This window comes from Balaenoptera musculus, chromosome 3, assembly GCF_009873245.2.
Source record: "Balaenoptera musculus isolate JJ_BM4_2016_0621 chromosome 3, mBalMus1.pri.v3, whole genome shotgun sequence".
NCBI classification, from domain to species: Eukaryota; Metazoa; Chordata; class Mammalia; order Artiodactyla; family Balaenopteridae; genus Balaenoptera; species Balaenoptera musculus.
Window position 1 is genome coordinate 161,489,934 of NC_045787.1, and position 23,014 is coordinate 161,512,947.

Sequence of the window (23,014 nt, forward strand, 5' to 3'; positions counted from 1 at the left end):
TTTCTGGGGTCAGTAGTTGGCAGCCGGGCCTTGGGCGAGTTTTCAACATTTTGCTGTTTGCTCTGGCCTCCTCTCTTGCCCTCCAGATATTTTCTCAATGCGCCGGGCACAGACCTCATCTTCACCTGCTAGTCTCCCCTTCCCATGCCTTTTGTCAATTTTTCAGTTTTTCTTTAGAGAAAGTTGTGAAGTTGGCTTGTGGGGTTCTTCCTTCTTCCCGGGTCCTTGACCACCATGGAGTGACACTTTCCAGGCCGACTTGATGGGTGAGGCTCAGGCTTCTTCGCACTGCCCTTGCTCCTTGAAGCCCTTGGCTGTCATCTGTCCTGTGCGTTCGTTCATTCTGATCTTCGGAGGGTCCCATCCTCACATAGCTCCCTGAATGGACGACTGGGCTCTGACCTTCCCGGCTTTTACTTCTGTTTGGTGACATAAGAAAGTTTCAAGCTAAATAGTGAATTAAAGACTAGGGTTTTGTTTCCCATACTCTGTAGAGGATGACAGTAAACAATTTCCAGTTGCACTAGAGAGAATAGATCGTCTTCCCCAATACCTCTATTCCTGCCCGATTTTATTCAGTGCCAGGAGGGAGAGGGGAGATGTGCCTGGAGCAGGGTGGTGTTTGGAGCCAGAATGAGGCTGCCTGTTGGCCCGATCCCAGGCCACCGCTCCCGGTTTGTAGTCAGGAGGAGAAAAGGAAGGGAAGGGGGTGGGTGTTGGTTTATAGGAGTGTGCAGCCTGGTTCTGAGGCAGGCCTCATCCTAGACCCAGCAAGGGGTGCGGGGCAAATCCATTCAGCAAGCTGAGGATGCTAGAAAACCCCCGTCCGGTCCGCCATTCCTGGGCAGAGAAAAACAGGCCCAAGTCAGCCAAAAACCCGCTTTGTCCAAATTCTCCGAGCCTCCTCGCAATGTGCATATTCTGGTTTCCATGCTTGGCGGTTCCAGACTCTTGGATGATTTTACTCTGGCTGCAGAGCCCCTTCCTGCCTGCCCCCCCAGAGAGGGGAGGCCCCACCCACCTCTCAGATAAGCAGCCGGCCCCTTCCTTTTGCTGCCTACGGTTCTCTTTCCATTTCTGTCCGGGAGTTCGGGCCACTGCTTTCTTGTATCCCTTCTTCTGTGGGACAAGATGGAAGATCTCAGGGATACGAAGTTGGCTTCTTTTCGGTTCAGGCCAATGCTGAATTATAAAATCCCAGGAATTGGACAGGCTAATCAGGGCTCTATTTTGTGGCCTTTTAAAATTTCCTGCATCTTTTTTCACCCAGGCTGCAGAGATGCAGTAGTAAAATGGATCCTGATATATCTGGTAATTCCTATGTAGGTTTTGTCAGTTATTTGCACTGTGTGTAGTTATCTAAATTAACACGGACATATATAAAACTAGCATGTGTCCAGGGTCTGAAAGAATAAATCTGAGCCTTAAAGCAAGCAGGATGTGGACAAATAGGATTTTTTTTTTTTAAAGATAAAGTGACCTCCAAATAGTGTCCCTGTTTTTAAAGATATAACTTCTTGTGCTTCTAGATGTTTCACTATTGGCAGGTATAGGCCAGTTGCAAAACCTGTCTCAGGCTGGGAAAATTATTTTGTTTCCTTGAAGATTTTTGAATACTGTGTATATGAGTGAGATTCTGTACACATTTCCCTGTTTTCCCTTAAATAATCCAGAAGGCCTAATTTGTTTTGTGGATTTTTGGAAAACGACACATTTAACTTTCTCAAGCTAGAAGCAGTCACTTTAGCTAGTTTTTCTTTTCTTTTCTTTTCTTCCCCTTCTCCTTCTCATTCTTCTTCTTCTTCCCCCTGTCCTAGAGTCCTTATCTTTTCTCCTTGCTCATTTTTCCTTTCCTTTTATCCTGCGTCTTCTTTCCCTCCATCTCTGTCCTTCTCTCTCTTTGCAGTTTTGGGCCCAGCTTGTCTTTCTCTCTCAGGATTGGGCTTCCTTCTCTCTTTCTTTCTCCCTCCCCCTATTCCTCTTCTTCCTACGGCCTGCTCATTCTTTTTCTTTTGGAGGCACATTTTTCCTAGTGATGGCTGAAACCAGCATGGGTATTTCAGAAATGTTTCAGTGAAAACTGTTGTTGTTTTAAAAAAAATCAAATTCTATATACGTGACAGTAATGAGAGAGGCCTTTCTCTCACAAAGGCAGAAAAATTCCTCTCCACAAACTAAAAGCCCATGTGAATTTTAAAAGTCTAATCTCTGGCTTCTGGGATTTTTCTGTTAAATGAGGGAAAATACCTTTCCCCTCAAATTTCCCTGCTTTCCCTTAATTTTTCCTCTTTGTTGTCTTTAATTTTCTTTTTTGCTCGCTACTGTCACCAGCATCACTGGCTTCCTTACCCCTCCGTTTTTTCTCTCATTCCCTTTCTCCCCTTCCCTCTCCTTCTCCTCCAAGGCTTGCCTGTCCCCTTGCTCCCTCCATCCCCTGAGCCCTTACATTTTCGGGTGGCTCAGCCCTGGAGAAGCCTTGAATCCTCAGAGGTTTTTTTTTTTTTTTTGCCTTGGCTCTAATGGGGTGCAGGGTGCAGAGTATCTGAGCTCCCAGCCAAGACCGAGACTGGGACAGGTAATCTTCCAACAGGAGCCTCTACTCTCTTAACAAAAGGGGGACAGTCCCCTTTTGTCTGGGGTTTCTGAGGGGCGTGTCCAGGACCGAAAGCCGCCATCAGTGGCATTCAGGAGGAGGGGGCTGTAGGGGTCGGGTTCGCCAAGTGCTTCTATTGGAACCTGAGCGATTCTTCTCTGTGTGCCCCACAGGAGGGAGAGAGACCCAGTCATTAGAAATACCCTGGCTGCTCACCCAGGAGGGCCTCCCCCGAGAGCCAGATGCCTCTGTGGGAGCAGGGTGAGGGGAGAGTGCTGCCTGGGAATCCTCTCAGCCCACCTTCAAGGTTACAGGCCACTGGCAGGTGAAGGACAATTGATGATTGTTCTCCTTCCCTGTTCCTCCCCTGGGAAGTGCCTGTTGCTCCTCCTGTTAAGGGAGAATTGAGGGGGTGCAGTGGGTCCCTGCGGCTCCATTGAGACACTCCGTTGGTCCTCCTGGGCCACTTTTATGTGCAGTCTCTCCACCACTCCATCGACCTTTGACCTCGCCCTTCATCCAGGAGTGAATCATGGATCTTGTCCTGTTTCCCTAACTTACAAGTGGATCCTTCCATCCACCATCTCCCTTGCCACCTACCCAGTTGCACCACCAGATTCAGAATCGACCCATGTTTAGCACCCGGCATGGTGGTCTGTGAGATGGAACATGTTAGAATTCTCTAGGAGGCTCACATTGGCCATTTTCTGTTTGGTGTCTAATATTTAGTATGAATCGGAATACCAGAAAAAAACACCCCCATGCCAAATATAAACTCACTTGTAGTTTCTACCATCTCATCTTTATTATTTTTGTTTGTTTGTTTCATCTCATCTTTGGAAAGTAACTTTGCTTCTCTCAAGGTGGAGAGAGACAGGGTTTGGTACCTTTTGTTACTCAGCTAATATCCTTGACTAATTGGACCGAAGCTGGTTATTAACGTGATGTTAATTATTGAACACCACCCTAAGAGGCCTGTCTTGCAGTGACACCTGCCTCTCGCTCTCTCGCCTCTAACTGTTTCTCTCGGCCAGTCAGGCCAGTCAGGCCAGTCAGGGCCTGGACTGGGGTCCCAGGTGCTGGGCAGCACTGTTCCTGTGGTCTGGGTCCAGCGCCAGCCCAGGGCTACATGTTTTGTTTGGGCACACCCCGGGCCCTCTTCCTCGAACCTTTCCGCTGAGCGTAAAGGCCGCCGAGCACAGGGTTTCAGATGGGGAAGAAAGGGGCGAGAGTGAGCAGTGACCTTTCTGCTGCCAGCTGAGGGCTGAGCCTCGCCTGGGGAGAGGGCAGCTGGAGGGACTGGGTTCTGAGTCGCATCAGTCTCTCCCTGTCTGTGTTCACGTCCTCCTCTGCTCTTCCATTGCTTTAATAACTGTCTCCTCCTTACTGCTTCTCAAAGGCCTAAAGCATGGCTGCTCAGGAGCCCCTGCCGGAGGAGAGGACCCAGTGGAGGCTTCCACACTCCTGGCTTCTCTCCCCCATGTTCACCTTCCTGTCTGGGAGGAAGGTCCAGAGCAGGGGTTCCCCTGGGGAGCTCTTCCTGCTGACTCGGTTTCCCCAAGGTTGTCTCACGTTTCCTGATAGAGCTCTTTTCTGCTTTCTCGTTTCCTTTATTAGCTCTCTCCCTTTCATTTAGGGTTCTTATTTCATGCTCTTGAACCTTGCTCCATATGGTTTGGGCCCTTTAGTCTGAATTGAACGGGGCACAGGTAGGTGCGTGTTCCCTCTCCTCCAACCAAGAGACACTAAACACAGATCAAGTGGAGAGGGCAGAGCTGGAGAAAGCAAAGAATTAAGAGTTCGGGAGGTGGTGGTGGTGGCCGTCGGTGCATAGGCAGGACTCTGTGTTTGGAAGTAGTGTCCATCTTCGTGCCTTTGTCACTTCCTCCTGGGGTTGGCTGTTGTGTTTGTGGCTGAGTGTAGTGCTTGTCAGTGGAGTGCTGTGACAGGAGGCTATTTTAATAAACTGTTGCAGTTTCTCGAGCGGAGCTGCATTGCGTTGGCATCCCTCTTCACTGCTAATGGAGCGTGCGTGGCTGGGTGTGGGCCCCCCGCCGAGGGAGGCACTGAGCTCGCTGGGGGCTGGGGAGAGGGAGGCCGTGCGTGAGGTGCCGGGGGGCCTGCCTGCCTCGTCTGGGAGTGCTCCTGTGAGCAGCAGCCAGACCGGGGAAAGGGTGGCTACACCCTGGGCGCCAGGTCCCTGCCCTGGAAGTGCTGCTGGCATCGACACTTTCCGAGCTCTCTTTCTTCTTCTCTTTCTATTCATAGCACGGCAGGCAGGCTTGTGTGTATGGCCAGGGAGGAAAACTTCCACTCGCCCCTGTGCGTCCCATAAACAAAAAAAGAAATAGAACCAGAAAAAGAGTGTGCGGGCCTTAGAGAAAGAGACTGAAACCAAAACACAGAGAAGAAGGCGCAGCTGCTTTCCCCAAGGCCTTCTGGGGCTCCCTCCCGCCCGACAGCCCGCCCCGGAGTCAAGCCTTTATTTATTTATTTTTCTGGCTTAAAAAAAAAATTCTGTGTCTTCCTCAGTCCTAGTCCCCCTCACCCCCTTCAGATTTGCTGGGTGGCCGCTGCCAAATGGACCCGAGTGGGAGCCTGGAATGAAAAATTCATAACTGCTGGACTTTGCTTGTTCATTAGACGTGAACTTGTCGATTGGGCAAATTGTTTTTGGTCTCCAACTGCCGGGGGCTCTCCCCACCCTCTCGGCTTGCCAGGTTCCCTCCTCCCCTTGGACGCAGCCATTGGCTGCTCGAGGATGTCTCATTGCCAAATAGGTGGATCCTTCTCTCTCTCCCTCCCCCCCTTCCTCCCCCCCCCCTTTTTTACTGGCTTTGGCACAAGCAAATGGATGGGGATTGAGCATGAAAGGGGAGAGAGAGAGGGAGTTTGAGAGAGAGAAAAAAAAAAAAAAAAAAAAAAAAAAAATCCAAAACCCAACCAGAGCACATACATACACACACAAACACACACACACACAACACACACACACACAGCCCCATCCCATCCACGTCCTCTCTCTCTCTCTCTCCCTCTCTCTCTCTCTCCTTCCCTCCCTCCCTCCCTCCCTTGCTCCCTCCCTCTTTTGCACGCTTCTGCCAGCGACGATCTGCAGCCGGTCCGAACTCGTCCTCTTCCCCGGGAATCTGCGAGCTCCCCCTTTGCCTGCGATCAGGCTCAGAGGCGGAGGAAGGCAGCTCGAAGTTTATACCCCTGTGCCGCTGCCAAAGCCGAAAGCCTTTTTCTTCAGCTGCCGCTTTTCCCCCTCCTGGTTTTTGTTTTTGTTTTTGTTTTGCACACGGGTGGGGTAGGGCGTGTTGTGTGTTGGGGGGGGGGCGGGTGGGAGGTAGGTTTTGACTTTTAAATTTTGCATATTTTTCTTTTATTTATTTATTTATTTATTTATTTTTAACTGGAAGATGATGCGCAGGGGGTGAAACTGAAAAAATTTTTTTTGTTGGCTTTTGTTTACCTGGCGTGTGTGGTAACCAACTCGCTCCCTCTCTCTGCTTGCTATCCCTGACCTTTCTTTCTTTTTGCTCCTTTAAAAAAAATATTAATTTCCCCCTTCTGTGCAGTGGAGCATGGGTGGGGGGGAGGAGGGGGAAGGGTTTGAGAATCCACCCAAGCCCGGCCCCTATTCCCCAGAACACCAATAATAACCCCCTTTAAAACATTTACCTTCCTCCCCTGCTCCTCCCCCTCCCCCCTCCCCCCACCCGCCCCCAACTCACAACTCTGTTGAGTCCAGAAGCTCAGAATCGGGCGTTGGGCTTTGCCGGGTGCTTCAGATCAATGGTAATTATTTAATTTTTTCCAGTTTTATTTTTGTAAACAGAAATCAATTATTATTTAAACTTCAAACAAGCAAACAAGCAAAAAAAAAAAAAAAAAAAAAAAAGAAGAAAGAAAAAAAGCAAAAACTGAGAGCCCGGCCCTCTGTCACCTGACTGAGTGGGAAGGAGGGTGAAGGGGTCAGTGGGGATGGGGCGCAGGATGCCCCACGTAGCTTTTAACCCTAACGTGGTTGATTGATACCACCTCCTTATTTGTGTTAACAAGAAGCGTTTTCTTCCTTATTACTGAGATTAACATTAGTATTGGTGTCGATAACAAAGCTGAAATCACATATTTAGGGTTTAGATCTGATTTTTAAAATGCTGGGGTGGATGTTCCAGTCGGAGCAGGAGAAAAGAGAATGAAAACAGCCTGGGGAGGGGGAAGCCAAATCCGTTTCCTCGCTTGCTGGCTCGTGGATGTCATGTTCTCTCTTCTTGGGGGTGGCCAAAAACCTACCAGTGTCCGGGCGTGAGGCGGCCCCCGCATGCCCTGCGTGTGCGTCCACGGGCATTTGTGCAGACTGGACACTGTGCTGGGGCGAGCTGAGACGAGTTCGAGGCTGCGATAGAACATGGAGATGTCATGGGCGCGACAGAGCCTGGCGGGGATACCAGCAGCGTGTGTGTGTGGACGGCAACGTTGTCTGTGCGCGCGTGTGTGTGAGTGAGTGAGAGAGAGAGAGAGAGAGAATAGGTGTGTGTGCTCAGGCTCTGGGTGTCTCTGTCTGGCTGCTGAGGCTGAGATGGGAGCAAGCGGCTGGCTAGGCTGGTGGCAGCTCCAGACCACACTTTCCTAGAACAATCGCAAGAGAAAATTGTTGTGCGGGGGGCGGAGGAGGAGAAGGCGATTTTTCTTGTGCCCCCCTTCTAACGCTTCTTTTCTCCTTTTCTCTTTCCCCCTCACCCCGTCTTCCCCTCCTCCCGTCTTCCCTCGCCCCGCATGCTCCCGGCTTGCCGCCTGCAGGATGAGTTCCACCCGTTCATCGAGGCGCTGCTGCCTCACGTCCGCGCCTTCTCCTACACCTGGTTCAACCTGCAGGCGCGGAAGCGCAAGTACTTCAAGAAGCACGAGAAGCGGATGTCGAAGGACGAGGAGCGGGCGGTGAAGGACGAGCTGCTGGGCGAGAAGCCCGAGATCAAGCAGAAGTGGGCATCCCGGCTGCTGGCCAAGCTGCGCAAAGACATCCGGCCCGAGTTCCGAGAGGACTTTGTGCTGACCATCACGGGCAAGAAGCCCCCCTGCTGTGTGCTCTCCAACCCCGACCAGAAGGGCAAGATCCGGCGGATTGACTGCCTTCGCCAGGCCGACAAGGTGTGGCGGCTGGACCTGGTCATGGTGATTTTGTTTAAGGGGATCCCCCTGGAAAGTACTGACGGGGAGCGGCTCTACAAGTCGCCCCAGTGCTCGAACCCCGGCCTGTGCGTGCAGCCACATCACATTGGAGTCACAATCAAAGAACTGGATCTTTATCTGGCTTACTTTGTCCACACTCCGGGTAGGTTGCTCTCAATCCCTCTTTTGCCCACCCCATTTTATTTTACTTGCTGGCATTTGTTCTGTTTATTGTACCTCTTCTTTCCAAACGATACATGCATAGACGCGATGGGCCTAACTGGTGCGCCCGTCCTGCTGAGGCCTGAAGCACGTTTGATGTTCCCTTTTCCCTTCTGTTTCCCTCCACTCTCTCCATTCTTCCTCCTTTGCTCATTTGCCGTGTTACTGATTTTCGTGCATCTCCATCTTTGGAGGACTCATCTTACCCAAAAGACGCTGCAGGTCCTAGGACTGGGGCCAGGATGCCCCAGAATTATCCACGATGGTGAGAGTTTGTGATGAACACCACTACCACAAAAAAAAAAAAAAAAAATCACTCCTTGCTCTGATTTAAAATGAATCAGAAGAAGTATTGGGGGGCAGGTACTGGTTTTCCTGCAGCGTCCCCTCAAGTCCTGGGGAAACGCCAGATTTGGCACAAGCAGGGTGGGCAGCGGTTCGGTGGAGAGAGGGGCGTGTAAAACCCCCGGATATGAGACAGAATGAATAGGAAAGAGGAAAGAAGGCAGAGGCGGGCAGCTTCTGAGGCCCAGATGCCCAGGCGGGAGCTGTTTTGGCTGGGATTTGGCTGACGGTAGAGGAGAAAAGTCATTCAATTTCACAGAGAGTGAAAATGAGCATGAGATTCCTTGCGCTCTTACCCTGCACTGTCCCTTCCCCTTCGCTTTTTAGCTGAAGTGGCGAGACCCCCGGATGGATGCCCGCAGCCCCCATACCTCTGCTGGGGGGCGGAGAGGCTCTCTCCCCAGCATAGGCATGCCAGGGGGTGGGCCTTGCTGCGGAAGGGGTCTTAAAGAAACAAACAATCAAAACTCTGTAAAATCTCCTTTTCCTTTTGTGTTCCAAGTAGTTCCAGCTCTCCTCTTTGCTTTTCCAATTTCACCCTGAATTTTGGGTTGTGTGGTTCAGTTCTCCTCCTCTTTTCCTTTTTTTTTTTTTTTCCCCTACCCTTTCCCTTTTTATAATTTCTTTCCGCTTTTGTTTTCTTACAAATTGAAACAGAGATGGCTGGTTAATTTTTAGCCTCCACTCAGCTACGCCCAATTTACTGCCGCCTTTGAAACCTAAACGGGCGGCACTCTGTGATTAAGCAAGGCAGAAGTGTGTTTACATTATGCCCAACCAACTTGTAATGAGAGGGCTACCAAACCTTTCTCTCTCTCTGTGTTTTTTTTTTTTTTTCCTTTCCACCATTCCAGTGTTTCCCCCCCTTTTTTCCCCCTTCTTTCTCTCTTCATGCGAATGTAAGAGAATGTGGCTTAACTTCAACTCTAGTGAATGTTCTTTCCCGCAAATATGTGTGTGTGTGTGTGTGTGTGTATCTTCCTTCCTGTTCATTCACAAAAAAGAAAAGCAACTCACTTTTCTGCTGTGGTTACCCCCTTGCCTGTTTGGGATGTTGGGAGGAGAGGTATGACTTAATCCAGAAGGGAAATTTTGGGGCACTTTCAGCATTGCATCAGCGGTGGGATTAGAATCACTGAGAGTTTCTGTGTTGGAGAACTCTGGGGAGGAAAAAGTGGTATTTGAGGCCTCTCTTCGTGCTCATTCTCTCATCCTGAGAGGTGGCTTTGGTGGTTGGTTGGAGGCAGTGGGTACCCCCCACCACTCCTGTTGTACCTCCCTCCATGGATCTTCTAGGCCTGTACCTGGCCCTGTGTGACTATCATGGCCCACTCACGAAGAATGACCAACTGCCGGTCCTCTTCCTCTTTCATCCTTTTTCTTTCTGGAAAAGAGACCAAAGAAAAAATTAAAAGTTACTCCCTGATTCTCTGTTTACTCAGCAAATCAGAGTGGGGAGGATGTGTGCCTGGTGGTATTGGAAGTGGCTTGGGGCAGACTTGGAACCTTGAGCTCGTGTCTGTCAGATAGCTCCTCTGAGAGGGGATTCTGCACCTTCCGATTTTGGAACTAGGGCCTCTAAGATGAAATTAATACTCATTTTCCTTTTGAGCCGGCTTCCTCCTACCTTGCTCTGTAGCTGGATCCCTGTAGCTGAGCTGTTTCCCTGGCTTCTCTTATTTTAGGCCAAATTTTTGACTGCTGCCAGCATGGGGCTGAGGTCGGATGAAGTATGTGTGATGGAGACCATTTCCTGACCAGCCACCTGGGTCCTGGACTGACCAGGCAGGTGTCAGGAGAAGGGAGGCGCCCCCACTTGCCCCCTAGCCATAATGAGATGATTTGCCCAGGAATATGAGTAAATTCATGCCCCATTGCATGCAGCCATGGCCACCTCTGTCCCAGCTGAGGCCGAGTTCCTTGACAAAAGCTGAGTGGAGAACTGAGGATGTTTTCTTATAATTTGTCTATAATTCAAGTCCCTGGACTCCAGATAGTTTCAGTGAAGGTAGGATTTTTGTTGCTGAAATTGCTTTAATTCAAGGGTGCCTTACTGAAGGAGTGGGGGTGAGTTGGTGAGGCATGGGCTACCAGTGGGCCTTGGGTAAGTGGCCTCGAGATGGCATGGAGTGGGCATGGCTTTCTCTCCAAGCCACTCCAGTTTGCTAGAAAATGTCTTCTCCTGGCTGAGCCCCCAAACAGTGTCAGTCCAATAGCACGACGTTCCTTCTCCATGTCCACGCAAAGACATACTCAGTAGGGTGCCACTTGTTCCTTCCTTCCAGTATAAACTGGGGTTGGGGGCTGGGCTGGCAAGGGCTCAGACAAGCGGTAGGTTGGACTCTAAAAGAAGTGCTTTCCTTCCTTTCAAACTGGGCTGAAGAACCTGATCTGGGCTGAACTGGTGGTGCCAGGTTTGATGACAAGCAAAGTTGACATGATGGTAAGCATGGGGGCATGGCTTCCCCTCCAGGCACCATTGTCATCTGTCATCCATGGCCCTTGTGGGCGCTTTTTTTTGTCCCACATGAAGCTTTAGGAGGTGGCATGGTTGAGAGGGACTAAAGGATGTGTGTGTGTGACATCAGGAGCTCCACTCCCAGAATACACGGTCCTAAAAGGCCACCCAGAGTGTTTTGCACCCTTCATGAGGGTGGCCTTCCTGCTGGGAAGGAATGTCGCTTTGTGTCTGTTCCGTTTAGGAGGGGACGTTGAGGCAGAGCAGGGTCAGAGAGCACTGCCACGGGGAGGAGGTAGTACATTCCTGCCAATGTCCTTCCATCCAAAGGGGGTGTCCCAGGGCAGTGGCTGGAGACAGAGGGGAGCCTGGGGCCAGGAGGAAGGATGCTTGTGTGAGGAAGGATGGCGGAACTGGTCTGGAAGCACAACTAGACTATCTCCAAAGCTTCTGCAGGGGTCTGGAGGTAAACTGGCATCTTCAGACCCTCCTTAACCTAGGCCTCGGTCCTAGGAAAGAAAAAAAATCTGAAAGTAATAAAATGCTTTACTGAATGGAAATGTCAGCTTCTCCCCATCAGATCCCTCCAACAGGCCCACCGTGGAGGTCCATGAAGTCCAGGTATTCTTTTCTTTATCTCTGTTTTTTCATTACAGAGAAATTTACACATAGAAGGAACCCCCATCACCAGTGCCGACTTATGGCCAGTCTCAATTCATCCACAGCCCCTGCTGCCCACCTTTACACTGGGTTGTTTAGGAGAAAATCCAGGCATCATAGCTTTTCATTTGTAAATATTTCTGTACATGTCTGTAAAGATAAGGACTCTTGAAAAACGTAACCGCAATATCACTATCACACCTAAAACAATTTCTTTAGTATGGTCGGATAGCTGGTCAGTGTTCACATTTCCCTAATTATCTCCTAATTTTGCTTGTCTAGATCAGGATCCCACTCAGGTCCATGCATTGCAGTGGGTTGCTCCATCTTTCAAGTCTTATAGTCTCTAGGTGGTCCTCCTCCTCCTCTTTCATCTTGGTTTCTTTCCTGGCAGTTTCTGGGTTGTTGTTGTGGAAGGAACCTGATGGTTTATCCGGTAGGGTTTCCCTGTTTGGACTCTGCAGGCTGTGTTCCCCTGCATTCTTCAGTGTGCCACTCTGAAAGGAGATTCTGCCTCCCTCCTCACCTCCAGGTCCGGGGATAGGTGGGCCTTACCTGTTGCAGGAAATGGATTAGCACCTGAGGATTTGTCTAAGTGAACTTTTTCAAGTGCAAGGTTGCCCTTCTCAGTATAAGAGCTTCATGGTTTTTGCTGTCTGCTTCAGGACTTGGGGCTTTGCGGTGAGCACTGGTTTTCTGGTCCAAGGGAGGGCTCCACGTCTGCGTCCTTCCTCAGCAGTGGAAGGCATTGCTTTGCCATGTCAGCCCTGCCAAGATGTGGCTGATGCCAGTGATGTCCCCCAAGCCTTTGCTGGATGCCTGGCCCGTCTGGTGGCTCTGGTGTGAGTGCACGGGGGTGGCCACAGGCATACCAGCCACCGTCTCCGGAGGCCTAACTCCTCCTGAGGCCCCCGTACCACTTCACCCATGCCTCTTTTTTCTAGGCCCAGAAATGCCACTGGTCTGTGTTTTTGAGGCAGCGCCATCTGGTGCCAGGGCTGTTGAAGACTGCAGGGCCTAGTTACCAGATTCCTAAAATTAGCAAGATATACCAATGTAAGGTTAGATGCCTTTTAGAGCAACCCAGAAGAGATGTCACTGTTGTTCGAGAGTCAGCTTTGGTCATTGTAGGAGTCTTCTGTTCACCTAATTCAGAAGTTGGTTAAAGGGATTAAACCAGCTAATACGTAAAGATACTGGCACATAGCAGAAAAGCAGTGGACGGCAGCTGCTGCAATTCCAATTGTTATGATTCCGTGAGCCCAAGGATGTCTCCCTGTCACCTTTACCTGTTGGTACTATTTCTGCCTTAAGGGATGAACTAAGTGAGAGCTAATTTTTCTGTAACATAGCAGCGTTTCAAGTGCTGAAGACAGGGCCCATGGTTCCTTCCCACCCCTCTTCCCAGGAAGCTGTCCGTTCTCCAGGCCAAACGCTGCCAGTCTCTCACGCCTCCCACATTTGATACGGCTCCTTGCGCACTTGCCATTTTGGTCATCACCCTCTGGAGGCCCTCTTAAACTGGAGCGTTCTGTATTGGACAAGGAAAGTCCAAGTTTGATCAGATCCCCTGGTAGCTACACGATTTGCTGGGCCTTCCAGCTACATAATTTGCAGGGCCCAGTGCAAAACGAAAATGAGGGGTTCCTAGTTCAAAACGATTAGGAATTACAACGAGACAACAGTTAGATCATTAAACCAAGCACAGGGTCTGTGTGACTGCCCAGGTCACGTACCCGAGAGGTCTGTCCAGGCTACATTTGCTCTGTTAATGTGACATGGGGTGGTGTAAAAGGGTGATGTGGCTCAGGCTGGCTTCGGAGGGGTCATGACCCAAAAGAGGAGATCAGAAATGCTCAGACCCACTCCTTGGGCTGGTCTCGTTCTGGGACTCCCTTGACCATCTGCTCTCATCCCCTTTGTCTGTAGCTTGTCTGTCCAACCAGTCAGGGGTCCCCACTGGCTGTGATGTGCAGGGGGGGTCTTGGTGGAGTGCTCACTCTCATGGTTGAGTTGGAAGCTGTAGCTCAAGGAAAAAAAGAACTACCTTTGTCTGAGCTTGAGCTGGCAGAGTTCGGCCCATGAATAAGCTGGAGGGGACCTAGGAGCCCAAGCATGGTGACCAGCTGTGCTCCACTGCCCACCCAGAGGAAACAGGGCCACTCTGTAGCAGGAGAGCTGGGGTCCAGATGTACAGAAGGACTTCCTGAGGATTCAGTTTACTTTTTGGCACTGCCAGAGGATGGTTGAATTTCCTTTATTCATGAAATACGTACGCATTTGGTGAACCTACTGTGAGCAAGGCCCTTCTAAGAATCAGAGACCCCTGCACGTGGCCTGCAGGGTTTGGGTGAAGGCCTCCTGATAACTTCTAGAAGACACCGTCCTATAGATGTGAACGAACAGTGATCTATGCAGGAGGCGAGGGAAGACCCAGCAGAGCTTCATCAGGAGCAGCTCCAGGTGGGCTGTGAAGAAGGAGGCAGGACCCATCTTAGCCACCTTCTAGAGTTGCAGGGACCCAGGGTGCTGAGGAAGGGTAGGCCAGAGGGGTAGAAGGCTGTGCCATGGTCTCTCTCTGTTCTTGCGTCCTGCAGCTGCTGGGCAGAGAGGGTACAGCTAAACATCTCCCTTTCTGCCCCGGGAAGAAGGTGTCTCCCTCCCCACCCCTTTTTCTCTTTGCCCCGTCAGTCCCACCCCCACCCCACCCCCCTGTCTCAGGAGCTGCCACGCTTCAGTTATTTTATCCTTCAGTGTCCGATTCAGAAGTCCTTTCAAAGGCCCCAGCAGTGTCAGCGCGGTGCTCGCACAAAAGGCCTCTTTGATTTCTTGTTTGTTTTCATTTGCCAGCAGAGGGGGAGGGGGCAGGAGAGAAAGAGCTTCTGGGTTTTAAAATTTTTATTTGGGTTGCTTCATTCTCAGAGGAGTTGGCTCCCTGGAACTCTTTTCTGGGTTAGGGGCTCAGAGGCAGGAGGTCGCCTTCTGGGGAGAAGGCTGGGATGGGGTGTGGGCACTGCCTCCTGAAGCAAGAGGAGGAGGTTTGGGGGGTTAGGGTGCAGTCACGGATCCGCCTTCAGATGTCCTGTGCTAGGCCTGAGGGTAAGAAGGGTCAGGCTGGAGCCCTGCTGCTTGTGTAGAGAAAGGTCTTAAGTGCCTGACACCAAAGGACATGCCCCTGTTAGCCGCATCCCTGGCAACGGCCTCTCACAGCTGTAGGATCTGAGTAGTCCTGAACCTTGACTTTGCCGTTTTCCCTTTATCGTCCCAGATTCTGCCGTTTCCCTCTTGCTTGGAGGGGAAGGGGGTGGGGGTCCTTTTAACATGCACACTCCTTGGAAATTCTTGGCACCTTGAAATACGGGCTGTGGCTCCCCTCTCCGTCAGGGAAGTGGAGGGGTGAGAGGTCTACCCCGCAGCTGGGCGTCCTGCCGGCACTGGTACACAGGCCCGGGAGGAGACCCCGCTGTCCTCCCAGGGCTTGCTCTCTCACCCTGCACCTCTTGTCTCCCCACGATGGCTGGCTTGTGAGACGCTGCAGCATGGGTGCCGCTCCCAGAGGACCCAGCCCATGGCTCACGGAGGACTCTGAGGGCAGGCCGGTCCTGCCTGAGGAGCAGGGAGCTGAGGCTGAAAGGAGATGGAGGACCACCGGTGCCTGTGGTTTGGGACTAGAGACACGGCGACCAGCGCCTGTGTGGGTGCAAACTTTAAGCACATGTGGGCACGCCCTGATAAACCAGTAAGAAGGGGTGCAGCCTGTTGGTTGTCGCGCCCGTGTGGAGGCCTGACTGCAGGGGCTGGGGAAGAGAGCGCCGGAAAGCGAGGCTTGGGCAGGTGGTCACGGGCGTCAGCAACAGGGAAGTGTGCCCACTGGGTGAGGGGGGCTCCGCAGGGCCTGGTTGGCAGACGGAAGGAGGAGGCTGGGGGGCTGAGAGATAGATAAATATAGCTGATGGCATTTCTTATGATAGGTTTTTCTTGGCACTGAGGGCACCGTGGCAAACAGTACGACAAACGCCTGGCCCTGCAGGCCGCCGTCGCCATTTTAAGCATGTTTGAGCAGAAGAGTTGTTGGCATTAGAAAAGGGTCCCAGCAGGTGGAGGGGCTGCAGCAGGGGGGTTTGGCTGGACTGGGCCTTACCGCCCTGGGTACCTGGGTTCCTTACTTTGTCTGTATGGATATCTAATATCTGATTTTCTGGCCCTTTGGGGATTTAAAAAAATATTTTGGGGTTGGCCTTTGTGGGCCTGTCTCCCAAGTGACTTGTCCCCCCACCAGCCACCGTGGCCTGTTGGTGGTGGGGGTGTTCTGGCTCTTCTCACTTTTGATGTCTTAATGATGACACGGCATGCCACTGCCCCAGGGTCAGGGACATTTTTTTTTTTCATTTTTATTGGATTATAGTTGATTTATAATGTTGTGTTAGTTTCAGGTGTACAGCAAAGTGAATCAGCTATACATATACATATATCCACTCTTTTTTAGATTTTTTTCCCATATAGTTCATTACAGAGTATTGAGTAGAGTTCCCTGTGCCTCATTTGTTATAAATTTGGGGGACATCCAATAACTTAAGAGACACTCCTTTGTCCAGGTTCCAAACAATTTTTTGTTCCCGGTCGGTGGAGGAGAGGGCACACCCGTGGTCTCCATCCCTTGCTTTAATTCCATTTTTCCATTGAAGGCCCAATATGGCCGAGGCACTGTGTTAAGTCCTGTTCGTGTGTTAACCACCCAAATTCTCACATTGGTTCTAGTTTTAAACCCACATTCCCGGCTGTGAGCGTGTGCAATAGAGTGACACACACAGGGGTGTTTGTGTGTAGTGAGGAATTGGTGAACCAGACTCGAGGACCTGGGAGGCTTCCTGGAAGATGACCTGTTTGAATTGCACCTTGAAAGGCAGTGAGGAATTAGTTCGTTTTTGTCAGCTGGCTGAGCCTTTTCAGCTTGCCTTGAGCTGATTCCCTCCTCACAATGGTTGAGTGATATAGGCAGGGCAGGTATTATTATCCCCACCGTACACAGAAGGGAACCCGGTACAGAGGTGTCAGGGCGCTTGGGTCACACAATCAGTTTCCTGCAGAAGGACCCCAGGTTTCAGGCCACTGAGCACCTTGGCTTCCCTCCATGGGCCTTGCCATTCCTTGAACTTCATGGGGATTGCTGGCCTTGGGGGAGTCTCAGAGGAGAAAGCGAGCAGGTCCCCGTGGTCTCCGTTGCTCTCTAGGAGCTGAGACAGAGTGGCTGGAGCCTAGCCTGTGACTCAGCTCAAGGGCTCCCCCAGCTGCTGAGCATGTGGGGTGGAAACAGCAGTCGGGAACCTGGCCTGTCCTTGACACTGGTCTCCCTTCCCGCCGGCCAGCCCCCTGCCTCTGACCTGAGGGGCAGCATGCTAGCGTAGACCGGGGAAGCTCGGCTGGATGCCCCCACCCTGCTGTGGCCAGCTCAGCTTCTTGGCACCCCATCCTGGAGCGTGGGGAGGGCAGGTAGAGTGTGCAGGAAGTCCAGGTGTGCGGTCAGGCGGGCTCGGCTGGATCTTGGGATCCCTGATCCTTGCTCTGTCACGCCTTTTTCCTGGGAGTCTGCTTGGAATTGCAGTTTGAAATAAAAATGAATGTAATTATCCTAATTAACCAGATGATCGCTGGAAGTTTTGCAGTAATCTGCTCTTCATTGCCTTTTATGCTCCTGAATTCATGTAGACTCTCATTCTTACCCCTTTCTTAAAGTTTGAAAACTTTGGGGCTGTGTATATAAAAACTCTTCCAATATGCTGAGGGGGGCTGGGTTGTGAGAGAGGCTAGCTTACTGCTGGAGATTTTCCTGTTTCCATGGCTAAGAAGATAGGGACTTGACCTCTTAACCATTGAAATCAGGTCCCATAGAGCAGGGTTTCCCAACCATGGCGCTGTTGACTTTTCGGCCAGATCCTTCTGTGTCATGGAGACCGTCCTGTGCATTATAGGGTGGTTAGCAACATCTCTGGCCTTGACCCACTAGTTGCAACCCACCCCACCCCTCCGCCCCATGTGTGACAACCAAAATATTTCCATACATTTCCAAGTGTCCCTGAGGACAGAATTGCCCCAGCTGAGACCCTCTGGCCTATAAGAAACAGAGCGATTCAGACAGAATGTACCCCAGATTCACCTCTTGCCTCTCTTCTAGTTTAGGAACTTATTTACGTTTTCTCACATGGCAACAGAACCTCAGAGCCCTGGCTGTTCCCCTGCATGTCCTGTTCCATTTTCCCCTTTCTGGGCGGAAGGACCCTGGGCTGAAACCATCTGGGGGCTCCTCTCCCCTTGGGAATCATGAGTCCCCCTCTGAGTCTCCCACTGAACATCCCTCTTGATGTCTTGCATTATGGTCTCTCTGTGTGCCAGGGCTGCTGTTCTGGGGACTGGAACAGGGGATTTACTACTCAGCTGACCCAGGCCTATGTGGTGAGCCATTGACCGCATCAGGCCCACCCCAGACCCCAAAGAACAGCAGACATTTGTTTCGGCAGCATGGGAAGCAGAGATCAGGAGTGTCGCCTGAGCCTCAGCGCTACTCTTTTTAAAGGATGTTATTTGATTTTCCTTATTACGGTAGTAAAACGCACTCTTTATTAAAAATTCAAACAATAGAGAAATGTAAGAGACAGGCTCCCCAAATCACCCTCCTGCACCAGAGAGAAACTTACTTCCCAGATCCATGTAGGTTCTTCTAGTTTTTTCATCAATTAACTTTTCATCAAACAACTTTTAAATACAGAGATATCTATCTTAAGAGCAGATGATATGTTTGGGCTAATTGAATTGGCTCCATTGAGTGCCATTGTGGTCTTAAATTTTCCTATCCCCTGCCCATTCCACCTGTGTCCCCCATCACCCCAGGTGCAGAGCCCATGTCCCTCTACTCTTTTCCCCTGAGGTGACAGTTTCTCTTTGTCCTTCCTGGGAGCAGGGTGACCAGCAGAGCACGTGCTCCTGTCTGAGCAGCCAGGATCCTGCTCTAGGGCATTCCTGCTGGCAGCGTAACCCCGATGGCAGAAGTCAGGGCGCCACCAAATCTCCAGATTCCTTCTTCCTGTCTTGTCCCTGCCCCTGGCCTAAAGAGAACACTTCTGTCTGCCGTATCTTTAAGCCCGGCACAAAGGGCCCTACCAAAGGCACAGCTACCACGGGGTGATGAGGGAAGGAGGAGCCACTGAGAAGTGGCCTGCTTGACTGTGCTGGCTTGGCCCCAGTCCTTGCCTCTTTCCAGCTCTTTCCTGGAGGGCCAGGGTGCTCCTCTGTGTGCGGCCAACCCTCTGCCAACTGGCCTGGCGTCCTGGAGGCTTTTCTAGACCCTGCAGGCTCCTTCCAGGGGTGACTGCTGCTGCTCTTTTCCTTTCTTGAAATGGAGAGTGTCCCTTAGCCTTCCAGGATTTATCCCTTCATAATTCTTTGTGTCGGGCTTAAAGATAGGCAGACAGAGGTGTTCTCTTCAGGCCAGGGTCAGGGACAAGACAGGAAGGAGGAATCTGGAGAGAGCTTTGCAGCTGGGTCTGATGGTCTAGGGGAGGCTGCAGATGACAGTGGGAGTAGGGTGACACCTGGTGACTCTTCTCGACTGGGTGGAGTGTGCAGAGACATCAGCAGACCCCTGGAGGCAGGCCTACCGAGTGCAGCCCTTGGGGAGTGTGTCCTTATTATGCCTGCAGATTATATCCCCATTAGTGCATAATTATTATGTAATGGGCGTTATTGCATAATGGCAGTTATATAACACGTGGCCCAGAATACGGAGGGGGGGGCATGTAATAAGTATATATCCTTTGGCTATAAATAGTTACCAGCCCTGCACTGAATCTGTGGTCACACCAGAGCCACCTTATAAATACCCAGCGCTGGGCTATAAATTTCTGAGCCGTGATGTAGGCAGGCGCGCGATACCTAGTTAGGGAGTGGTAGGAGGGACCCACAGCCCCACCCAGCCACATGACGTCATTGTTTCTGTAGTAACGAGATGGCTCCCTGGGGGACCAAATGAAAGGAGGCCTTTAAAGGGAGGAGGCAAATGGATAGAAAGCTTTGGGGGGGGGGTTTGCCAAACCTGGGGCTGACCGGGTGGGGTCCCCTGTGCAGAGGACTCCCAGGTGTTCAACCAGTACCAGGGCAGAAAATGCCATTTCCTTTCATGTCCTCTTTAGAGGGTCTCAGGTCCTGTCCCTGTGTCCAGCAGGTCATGTGAGACTCAGCCGGGTGTCAGGGATAAAAGGGGAGTCAAGTGGTGTCTCCCCATCCTTCCATCTCCCAGGTGATCTCTCCTTGGCTCTGGGGCCACTTGCTGAAGGGGAGTTGAATGTGTGCACACCGGAGCTCTGCACCCCAGTAATGTCCTCCCCAGGGTGGGGCCATTTCTCCTAGCAGACGTTTTAGGTCAATTTTGGCCTTAGTAATGTAAGAAATATGTGAGCAATTCGGCTCATGGCTCAGAGAGCCTCGTGGAAGTCATGGCTGTGGGAGATGGTGCCCGGGAAGAAAGAGGAGACAAGGATAATATTTTGGTCCCAGAAGAAGCTATAGGGTAGGATGTAATCTTTTCAGGTGTGTGAGCGGTGGTTTCATATAGGGCGGTGAAGAGCTACTGTTCACATCCCTGAGGGTAGAGGAGGAAATGTTTTTTTGTTTTTTTGTTTTTTGGCCACGTGGCATGTGGGATCTTAGGTCCCTAACCAGGGATCGAAACTGCACCCCCTGCTTTGGAAACACGGAGTCTTAACCACTGGACTGCCAGGGAAGTCCCGAGGAAATGTGTGGGTTTTTTTGCTTTTTTTAAAAAAATAAATTTATTTATTTATTTTTTGGCTGCGTTGGGTCTTCGTTGCTGTGCATGGGCTTTCTCTAGTTGTGGCGACGCGGGGCTACTCTTCGTTATGGTGTGCAGGCTTCTCATTGTGGTGGCTTCTCTTGTTGCAGAGCACGGGCTCTAGGTGCTCGGGCTTCAGTAGTAGTGGCACGCGGGCTCAGTAGTTGTGGCTCACAGGCTGTAGAGCGCAGGCTCAGTAGTTGTGGCACACGGGCTTAGTTGCTCCATGGCATGTGGGATCTTCCCAGACCAGGGCTCGAACCCATGTCCCCTGCATTGGCAGGCGGATTCTTAACCTCTGCACCACCAGGGAAGTCCCAGAAATGTGTTTTGATGGTAGGTAGAGGGATTAAAGTTAATTGGGAGGGAGGGAGGGAGGGTGGGTGACCTACTTGTCCCAGTTTGCCCAAGAGTCTCCTAGTTTCAGCACTGAAAGTCCCTCTTCCCAAGAAAGCCCTTTGTCCCCTGACAACCAGGATGGTTGGTCATCCTAGAACAGCAGTTTTCAACCAGGGGCAATTTTACCCCTCAGGGAACATTTGGCAATGTCCATAGACGCTTTTGGTTGTCACAACCAGGGGAGGGTGCTGTTGGCATCTAGTGAGTCGAGGCCAGTGCACAGGACATTCTGTCAAGAAGGAATCACCTGGCCCCTAATGTCACTATAGATCTTCCTCAACCTACAGTGGGGTTACATCCCGATAAACCCGTCATAAATTGAAAATACTGTAAGTCAAAAATGCATTTAATATACTAACCTACATCATAGCTCAGCCTAGCCTGCCTTAAACGTCCTCATAACACTTCCATTAGCCTACAGTTGGGCAAAAGCATCTAACCCAAAGCCTATTTTATGATAAAGTGCTGACTAGCTCACGTAATTTATGGAATACTGTACTGAAAGTGAAAAACAGAGTGATTGTATGGGTGCAGAATGGTTATAAGTGCATCGGCTGTTTACCCTCCTGACTGCCTGGCTGACTGGGAGCTGTGGATTGCTGCTGCTGCCCAGAATCACAAGGGAGTATCAGAGCATCATACTGCATATCGCTAGCCCAGGAAAAGATTATAGTTTAAAATTTGAAGTATGGTTTCTAGTGAATGCGTGTTGCTTTGCACCACGTAAAGTCAAAAATTGTGGGTCAAACCATCACAAGTCGTGGATTGTCTGTAGTGGTGAGACCGAGAAGCCCTGCCTTGGAGGTGCGTGAGCAGAACCTGCGTGTCTCTCCTTACGACGGCCATCCCTTGCCTCTGCTAGCGGAGGCCCCCAACCCCTGCCGGGCCTCCCCTCTGAATTTCTTGCAGCTCTATTTTCCATGTTTTGATTGGTTGTGAGTAGGGTTCTGGGGCTGGGAGACCTTTTTTAGGGAATCATGGGGCTTCTGAGAGGGTCTTTTGCCCTCTCAAAGCTCCGAGTCCCTTTGCAGTTAAGATAGTGCTGAGAGTAAGCCCCACCTGGCGGTGTGGCACTGAGTGGATCTTTTGCCTGTTATTAAAAAACTAATAGTAGTGAAAGAATCATTAAAGAGCGATCCCTTATTGCCTACCAAAGAGTTTCCGAGAGGCAAGACGTGCTTGCTCCCCCCGTCTTTCAGGCTAGCTCTTCCCACATAGACCTGAGCAGGCCACGGCAGCCTCTGGGCCATGGGGCCCCCTGAGTGTACCAGTCCCAGGATGAGAATTTGTTTCCACAAAAGCCCATTTCCCAGACTCAGCAACCAGGGCCAGTCTCTGCCACCCAAAGAGACTTCACAAATGGAACAGATGAGGGAGCTGAATTCTATTCTGGCATGTGGAGTTTACAGAAATCTGGATTCTATCTACCTGGTATCATTTATAGCAGATTACATTTTGCACAGCATACGTGAAATATAATCACAAGAGTATAGCAAACTCTTTCTTTCTCACCTTTGTTTCGTTTACTACCTGGCTGCAGTTTACTTGGTCCCCCCTGGCCCTGACACCATGCATAGTGTGGCCAACTGGGTCATCATTACTGCTGGCCTGGGACAGGGCCCACAGATGATGGCCAGGATGGTGGTGCAGTGGTCTGGTCTGCACCAGGGAGTTAGCCAGAGCAGGAGGATCAGCTGCCTCTTGTGTGTGTCAAGCCCAACTTTTGAGTTTGGACTTGGGATTGAGACAGCTAATGAGCACGGATGGGAAAGCAGGGCCCATGGGTTTGCAGGCAAGTCCTGCCTGCTGTGCCAAGGGGAACTCTGTGGGGAACAGTGCTGGCTTCGAACACAAAGGCCATTGCTCCATGGAATAGTAATCCTCAGGGTATTGCCAACCCGAGAGATATGGCCAAATGAGAGGCCCCTGCCCCAAGGATAGGCCAGATTTCTCTCACTTATTCATGGTATTGTGGTTTATAAAGTGGGCCCAGAATACAGATCTCTGGGCATAGTTTCAAATACATGCATTTTTTAAAAAATTAAACAACACACACACACACACACACACACACACACACACACACACACACACGGTCTGCTCTAGCCATGCTGCTACCAAGGAGTGTTCCTGGCCACGTGGGACAGTAACTGAGGATGATGGTCCTGAAGCCACCGTCTAATATTAGATTTTGAAACTCAGAGATTCATTAATATAATTACTCAAATGCCAGCCTGGCTTGGCAAGGCCTCTTGAATTGTGTTCCTCTCCAACAAAGCACTCTGGCTGCAGGGATGCCCCTGGTGAGCCAGAGCCCTAC

General features: G+C 50.9%; 1 protein-coding gene across 8 annotated transcripts in view; it reads left to right on the top strand.

Moving 5' to 3' along the window:
* The window catches only part of NFIX (nuclear factor I X), a 96,151-nt gene that overhangs the window by 20,594 nt on the left and 52,543 nt on the right, over positions 1-23,014 (top strand). For 2 of the 8 annotated variants that reach the window (XM_036846095.1, XM_036846098.1), the window contains exons 1-2: positions 6,317-6,394; positions 7,400-7,931. In XM_036846095.1, coding sequence (XP_036701990.1) covers positions 6,392-6,394; positions 7,400-7,931 — 535 coding nt within the window. In that variant the 5' untranslated portion in view covers positions 6,317-6,391. Of the gene's footprint in view, positions 1-6,316; positions 6,395-6,904; positions 7,059-7,360; positions 7,932-23,014 lie in introns of those variants that run through there. The other 6 variants (XM_036846094.1, XM_036846096.1, XM_036846091.1 and 3 more) reach the window with 5 other exon arrangements.